At 52.2% G+C, this 8,247-nt stretch overlaps 1 protein-coding gene across 1 annotated transcript in view; it reads right to left on the reverse strand.

Moving 5' to 3' along the window:
* The window catches only part of LOC107183819, an 11,477-nt gene extending 3,463 nt beyond the window's left edge, over window positions 1-8,014 (reverse strand). The window contains exons 1-3 of the mRNA XM_015566815.1: window positions 6,577-8,014; window positions 2,742-2,789; window positions 5-53 (exon numbers count right to left, since the gene is read on the reverse strand). Of these exons, the coding sequence (XP_015422301.1) occupies window positions 5-53; window positions 2,742-2,789; window positions 6,577-6,706 (227 nt within the window). The 5' untranslated portion in view covers window positions 6,707-8,014. The remainder of the gene's footprint in view (window positions 1-4; window positions 54-2,741; window positions 2,790-6,576) is intronic.
* Between the last annotated feature and the right edge of the window lie 233 nt (window positions 8,015-8,247).

Raw genomic sequence — 8,247 nt, forward strand, 5'->3', positions numbered from 1 at the left:
CAGCTGCGACTCCAGCGCGCGGCACTTGCTCTCCAGCTCCCGGGACGCCTCCTCTGGAAAAGGCGGGAGAGAGAGAGGTGATGGTGCAGACAGTTCACCCCTCAACCGGACGAAGCCCTGCGACTCCCCAGCTACATGCACGTCCGGCCCGCTCTCTCGCTCTCCCCAAGGCCTTCCTTTTTCTTCCTCAGGCCTTTCGCCCATCCTGCCCTCTGCTTGCCCCCCGCCCCCTCTAATTCTTGAGGTTTCAGTTTAAATGCAAAACTGTCCTTATTCATTTATTTGCCCCACAAGTATTCGTCGAGCCTTTACTATGTGCGCTGTGTCAGGCACAGGGGCTACTAGCGGTGGATAAGAAAAGATCATAGCCCAGCCCGCCTGGCTCTAGTGGTTTGAGCATCGACCTATGAACCAGGAGGTCACGGTTCGATTCCCGCCAGGGCACATGCCTGGGGTTATGGGCTAGAAGCTAGATCCTCAGTGTGGGGCATGCAGGAGGCAGCCGATCACTGATTCTCTGTCATCATGGATGTTTCTGTCTTTCTCTCCCTCTTCCTTCCTCCCTGAATCTGTCACTCCTTTCCTCTCTGAAATCAATAAAAATATTTAAAAAAATAAAGAAAACATCATAGGCAAGCATAGTGGGAGAGGTATAGGACATAATTACAAATATGAGATTCATACATGATGTGCAGGAAGTGACATGGGCTAGGATCTGAAAGATGAGTGGGAGTTAGGTACACAGTGCAGAGAGGAGAGGCAGAGCTGGGGGCAGAGGAACAGCTTGTACAAAGGCCCTGTGGCAGCAGAGACCTGCAAAAGACGAGGACTGTTAGGACAGGAAGGGTGGGCAGGAAAGGGGAGTGAGTGAGCCAGAACCTGGCTTCATGGAGAGAGTTTGTTACATTTTCTAATATTTTGTTGACTTTATTGCTTGCCTTTGCCTACTGCATTGGGTTTCAACCCAGGATATCCAATCTTTTAGTGGGGAACCATCCAGTGAGCTTTAGAAAAGTTTCCAGGGCCCTGCCAAAGACCAGTCGAATCAGAACCTCTGGGCTGGAACCTGGGAAGTGGCACTCCTTAAATCTTCCCAGGTGGTTCTAATGGACCTTCCGAGTTGAGGACCCCTGCTTCCTGGATTATTAGCTTCATTTCAGCTGGAACAGTATCTCAGGATTGGCACATGTGAGTGAGTGTAGGGACATAGATTGATGACAGCGACAGAAAAGTAGGTAAAAGGCGACTCTGGAATGGATATGAAAGCACTTGGTGATTTTCACAGAAAAAGAGGACCCAGAGAGCTCTCAAGCCCACTGAGGGAGAAGATAAAAACTAGGACACTGGGGCAGTGCCTTGAGCCCAGGTGACCCCCAAAGCTCTTCCAGATAAGGGTAGTAGGTGGAATGAAAGCTGCTGTTGTCACAGAGCTACCCTTACTGGTGCCTGGGATGTGTGACCCTGCCACCAAGCACCTAGGCACCAAGAGGTTGCCCATAGTTGCCACTTAAAGAAATGGGCAGAATTCCTGCAAATCTGTAACTGCTTAGATCTGTATGCACACATACCCAAAACAATCTGTAAAGCTCCTAACATTTTGCCTTAAATTTCCAGCTTCCCCACCCCTAACTCTTGATCTATAAGCAGCACATCAATATGCAGGGAGGCCATTCTTACTCTCTCCTGGCTAAGAAAGACTACTTCTGTGGTTCATTTTTAGTTAAGCATTTACGGAATCCCTATCCATGTCAGGTAATGTGTCCTGTACTTTGAGACGATAGGTATTACCCAGGCCCTGATTCTCAGAGGTCATACAATCAGTGCTTAAGATACCAACAATGCAACCCTTTCCATTTTTTAATGTTTTTAAAATACATTTTTATTGATTTCAGAGAGGAAGGGAGAGGGAGAGAGAGATAGAAACTTCAATCATGAGAATCATTGACTGGTTGCTTCCATCACGTCCCCTGCTGGGGATGGAGCTGGAAACTGGGCATGTGCCCTGACCACATCCAGCCATGACCTGGTTCTGAGGTCAATGTTCAACGTTCATAGGGAGCCACACCGGCCAGGCCCCCTTCCATTAAAGAAAAAGTTTTATTTCTGATAAAAATGACAACATAAAATTTTTATCATCCTATCAATTTTTAAGTGTACAGTTCAGTAGTGTTAAGCATACAGATCTCTAGAACTTTTTTATCTTGCAAAACTGAAACTCTATACCCCAAGAGTACCGTCTCCCCACCTCACCTGCCATTTAATGGGTGAACTAATAACCTGTAAAAAAAAAAATCTTTTAGTGGGGAAATATTTGGGGCCGGGGAATTGTAAAATGATTTGCTAATGTGTCTTGTGTCAACTTTCTCTTCTGAACTCAGTTCCTTGAAGTCAAAGACCCCATATTGTCATTGTGTTGCATCTTGACACTCAGTATCTTGGAGGATACGGACACTGATCATGAGAATCATTTGTGCAAGGATGGGAAGGATGGGGGAGGTAGGGAGGAATTAATTCAGCCCGGACCTACTGGACACCATCTCCTACCTGCTTTCATTTTCCTACTTTCGCCAGGAACACAGATACAGGGCACTGTGCATGGTGGTGCAGGCTGTTCGCTGCACACGTGGGGCTGACATCCTGCGCTGAGCTCAACCAGTCTGCACTGGGACATGGGAGGCTTGGTGGGGAAAGGTGACCTGTTGGGCCCCATGGCACCTCCCCACCAGTCATCCTTCTCTTACCTTGCTGGTGAGATTGGGCCTCTCTCATCTCCAGGTCACGGGTCAGTTCTGGGGGGAAGAGAAAAGAAAAGGCAGGTGTGTGTGTGTGTGTGTGTGTGTGTGTGTGTGTGATATCAGGCAATCACAGCTCAGTGAAAGTGGCGATAAGGATCCTTAGAAACCATCCAAATCACACCCTCCACACCCACTGCACTAAGCCCAGCTCAGGGAAGAGATGAAGAGAGGTACCAAGGCAGAGCCTGAGCCTGATCTACCTCATCCAAAGCCCAGAGGTCCTTCGGTGCAAGCTTTGTGGCTTAGATTTGGGAGTTAGTTCAACCCTGGTGGGATTGAGGAGCCTGGCTTGCTTTTGGGGCTGGGAAGGATTTGCTTCTATCCAGGGATGATGTACAAATATTTTACATGCCACCCAATCAGAGTTGGTCTGAAGGACCCCCTACTGCGCAGGGCACAGACTTTTTTTTATAGCAAAGGTGAAAATTTACTGTGAACGAAGCACAGACTCCCACGTGGGTAGGAGGAAAGAGTCCCGGGCACAGACTCTTTAGTGTTTAGTTGGTGGATCCAGGAAGCCTGGAGTGTCCCGGCTGGACTGCTTGGGGCCACTGGAGGGGGATTCAAGGTAATGGCTCTTTACCAACAGGACATGTGTCTCACTGTTTCCACAGCCAGTACTGCTGTGCCAATGTTAGTTTTTGAACATTAGCCCTGCCCCTTTCCCAGCCCTGTTCTGCCAGGCTCCACATGGCAGGGAGAGGGGCTTCAAGGAGGACAGCGCCACCTGGTGATGAAAAGCCTGCAGGGCTCTTGGAACCACGTGTGTGGCTTGGCGCTGAGGGGGTCGGGCAGCCAAGGGGCCCGCCAAGGGTGCTACTAGAGGGGCAGTTTCCTCCTGGGCACTGCTGGAAGCCCAGCCATCCCTCTCCACCTGCCTGTCTTCCCAGCCCCATTCCTTACATTCCAGAAAGCCCTATCCCTCAGCAAGCTGAGTTTGACCATTTCTCTAGCCCTATCCCAACTCCCCGACTCCCCCAGTAGCTGGGAAAGGGACACGAGGGAACTGGGGACCTACAGCTGCCCATGGGAGGGCACCTTCTCAAGAGCACCTCTGTGTACCCGTGAACCTGGGGGGTAAGAGAAGGTTGCACATCTCTGGGGCCACCTCTGCAGCAGCACCTACAGAGACAGCCTTGTGGGTCCTCTGCTGCCCCTCCTCTCTGCCCTCACCCAGCTCTTCTAGAGAAAGAGGGGCTTTGCTGGAGGTGCCTTCCCTGGGGAGGCCAGCTGTTGCTAGGAGACAGAGAGCTGGGGTGCCTGGGCTTTTTGCTATGACCTGAGCCTGAACCTCCTCCCTGGGGCCCCTGGAAGGACTCTGATGCCTCCATCCCCAGGGCTTCCTGGGGCCAAGTTGGCCCCTCCTCCAAGGGCCCTGCATTGTAGCTCAAGGGAACCTGGAGTAGGCTCAGGGACACAGCCCAGGGTTTTGGCTCTGCCGCTCACTCCCGGTGGACTGGTTTCTCTTCGGCCCTTAACCACGGGAATTGGGGGAGGGGAGATGAATCTCAGCTGGCCCCCTGTCCTTATCCATCAATTCTCCCTGTTCATCTTCTGGTCAGAGTTCCCTCAGTTTAGATGAGCATGCTGTGAGGTCAGATACACTGTGACCTTGGGCCCAGTTTTCTCATCTGTAAAATGGGGACAAAATTGCTCCTGCCTCACAAGGGGCTGGTGCTGGGACTGAGGGAAACGGAGGGTTGAATATGTGGGGGTAGTTCCCTTTATAATCCCGCTGCCCTGCCACGTAGAACACACTCATCCCCCTCTCAAGCCCTTCTTTCTGCGTCTTCATCTCTTTTTGGCAGGCTCTCCCAGTACTCTGCCTCCTCGGTTCCTACACTGGCCCCGCCATCGCCCATCCCCTTCCGGGCCCTCTAGAACAAGCATGTCAAACTCGAGGCCTAATGAGGCATGCAGCCTGCTGGCCATGAGTTTGACAGGCTGGCTCTAGAATCTCCTTTAAAAAACGACAACACGAAACAAACAAAAAATCTCTTTTGTTCTGCTCTCTTCTCCTCACTCCCCCACCCCTTGGAGGGAGGGCCTTACTCAGTCATTTCAGCCCCCAGAGTGGCTGCCCCAGGCCAGCTCAGAGTTATTTTTATCTCCTTAATCAATAACCTAGAGGCTGTGGGCCCACACCCATCTGAGAAGGATGATGGGGGCCGAGGGCACTCTGTTCCTGCCTGTTATACTTTCTTGGATCCTGGCCTGTGTCCTGAGTGGAAGGACTCAGGTCTTTAGAATTAGGGCAAAGCAAAAAGAAACTAGAGGAAGAGCTGTAGGGTCTGAGGGTTGGCTCATCTCAATTTTCCTTTAATGTTATTGCAACGAAAAGGGGCATCAGGCAGGGGTGAGTCAGTGTGGGGCTGGCGCTGCTGCCACGCAGGCTTTGGGGGAGACTGCGGGGAGCCTGGCCTTGGACTGTGGCAGCTGAACCTGCACATGGAGTGGGAGGAGGCCGTGGGGGCGGAGAGTCAGGATGACGGTTTTTCCTGACAAAGTGAGAAGCCAGGCAGGTGGCTCTGGGCCTCAGTTTCCCTCTAGGGAATGGAGAACCTCCCATGAGCGCGGGCTGGAGGGGAGAGAGAAGTTTTGGGGAAGGGATATGCAGAAAGCTTTAGAGGCACAAAGGATGGGAAGTCTAGAGATCTGGGTTCTAATCCTAGTCCTGCCATTAACATACTGTGTGATTCTCTCTCTCTGGGCCTCAGTTTACCTACTTGTACAATGAGGAGGTTGGCCTGTTCCAGCTGAGACATCCTGGCTCTGAAGGCTGGACTTGGAGACTCGGCCTGGGTGAGCACTTGGGCCAGAGCCAGGCCTCGGAGAGGGCCAGGTCAGGCCTGGGATTTAGCTTTGTCTTCAGTGCTTTCCTCTGTCCTGCTCACAAATCCAATCTGTCGCCAAGTCCTTTCCTTCCATCTGCTTCCCACTGGCCTCCCCTTCCGTTCCCCCTTCATCTCTCCTGTGGACCCTTTCATCAGCCCCATCACTAGTCTCCTGTGCCCCTCTCCCGCCAGTTCATCTTCCACACAACTGTTGAGTTTCATAATGCAGCATGATGCAGCCCAAACCTTCAGTGACTCCCGCCACGCAGGACAGGCCACACTTCTTAGCTGTATTTGTCAAGATCCTCCGTGATCTGACTCCAGCCCTATTTCTCACCAGGCTCATTTAAGCTCAGCTTTATCCATGAAATAGAACTTTTCCTAAGTTTCCTACCTATGGACTTTGCCATGCCCTTCAATTGGAATGTTCCCTCACCCCTATTCCCCCGTAACAGCTCAGCACGTCCACATCTTACTCAGCCTGCGGGAGTGGAAATGCTTCCCTTCTCTGGGGCCTGGGATGCCTGTCTCCTCCTTTATCACCCGCCCCCTCAAGCTGGACATGGTCTTGCCAAAGAACTCCCATCAGCCCTCTTCATTTTCTGTTACCTTAATACTCTCCCTGTGTGTGTGTGTCTCCCCAACGAGACTGAGGTTTCTTAGGGCTGGAAGGTGCTTGATGAAGACTTATTAGAAGGGACAGGAAATTCCCAGGAATGGTTCCCAGATTTGCCTCTGCTACCGAATCAGAGCCCTTTGCCCTGAAGACTCGGTTTCCTCATTGAGAAAAACGGGTGGTGAACACCCACCTGGTAGGACTGTTCTGAAGCTTGTGGGGCTCACAGTGGACACCCCATCAGAGACAATGACTGTGATGATGACAGTTGCCCCTGCTGCCCTACCCCCCGCCCCCCACTCCCCGTCGCAGCCATCCCTCCTGGCCTCACCTGAGCAGCGTTTCTGCAGCCTCAGGATTTCCAGGTGCAGGTCTCGCAGCAGGGCCATCTGCTCTTTTTTCAGGAAGCTGATGTGGCGTTGCACGCTCTGGATCTGATGCTCTAGGGACACGGTATCCATGGCAACCCAGGCCTGGGACTCACCTGGGGAGGATGACAAGGTGAACACACATCTTCTGGGCCCATCTGCCCTGCCCACCCTCAGATCCCTCACAGTCGCCTCCAATCTGGGGTCCTGTGGTCACCAGGCAGACAGCTTTGCCACGGAGGCCATTTCCCCTGTATTTACTCACCAAAGCTTCATAAACAAGTGGGGGTGTTGGCAGGGAAGTATAGTTATTCCCATTTAGCAGATGAAGAAACAGAGACCCAGAGGGAAATGGCCTCACTCCCTGCCCCAAGGCCTCTTCTACTGCTCAGGGAGGAAAACCAATGGAGCATCAGTTAGTAAAGAGAAACAGAGACGGGCTCTAGCTGCTTCTTAAGCAGCTGTGTGACTTCGGGCAAATCCTCTCCCTCCCTGGGCTCTTTGGTTTTCTCATAGAAGAACCCAGAGGTCTCTTCCCGCTCCGCCATCCTGCAAGCATTCCAGCTCAAGGGTGACCACCGCCTGGCAGGGCAGCAGGCACCCTCTCCCAGTTCAACTCCATTTCTCTGACTTAACCTCAAGCAGGGCTCTGGGCTCTTCCAGGTCAGAGGAAGATTTGATGAGTGTTTCACCAACACTGACTGACTCTGTGGGCTGAAGGCAGGTGGTCGAGTCCCCTTTAAGAGAGGAATAGGAATAAGGAGACCCATGTGGTGAATCCACCGTGGAACTTAAGAAACTGATGGGAGGCGGAGATTTGCATCCCTGAGTCCTGTGGATGGCCTGGCCTTTCAGCTCTCCTGCTGGCTCCCCCCCTTTCCCAGGGAGTCTCTCTTGTGGTGATGAGCATCCTGAGAAGCTGAGGCAAAGGATAGTGGAGGCCGTGACCTCCGGAGGGCTCAGAGAGCAGGCCTTCTCTGCCAGGGCCTCCCCAAGCTTTGAAGGACCTGCCCCCACCTGTCCCAGGAATTCCCTGGGCAGTGGAGGGGGAGGGTAGCTGACGGAGGGCTCTGGTCAGCAAATGCTCCCCTCCAGACTGGCTTCCATGTAAGTCTCTGCAACTCCACAATTTTATTTGTAGGGTCACACCAAGCACGCCCACCGGACACCCTCACATTCATAGGCTTCTCTTTCTGGGCTCCCTTCCCTCGTACCCGCCTGACCCCCCTGGTCCAACCAAATAGGCCGATCACTTCAGTAGAGGCGGCCCTTTGGCCTGTGAGGACCACTGGCTACGTTTACTGACCATCTGCTATGTTTAAACAACTTTATACACATTATCTCACTTCTGCCAACCACTCCTCAGTAGGTATGACCCCACCCATTTCACAAACAGACTCAGAGCTGAAGTGGCCCGGGCCAGTTCACATGGCCAGAAGGTGGTGGCAGGCCCAATTCTCCAACCAAATCTTTTGAATCCAAAGAAGATTCTCAATATTTATACTGAGGACAATGTTGGGTTTGAATCCTGGGTCTTTCAGTTACCTGATGTATGATTTAGAGCAAGAAAGTTAACCTCTCTAAAGCCCCCCCGCCCCCCGCACCCCCGGCTAAAATGAGGCTACTAATAGTAA

Source organism: Myotis davidii, unplaced genomic scaffold (genome assembly GCF_000327345.1).
Source record: "Myotis davidii unplaced genomic scaffold, ASM32734v1 scaffold363, whole genome shotgun sequence".
NCBI classification, from domain to species: domain Eukaryota; kingdom Metazoa; phylum Chordata; class Mammalia; order Chiroptera; family Vespertilionidae; genus Myotis; species Myotis davidii.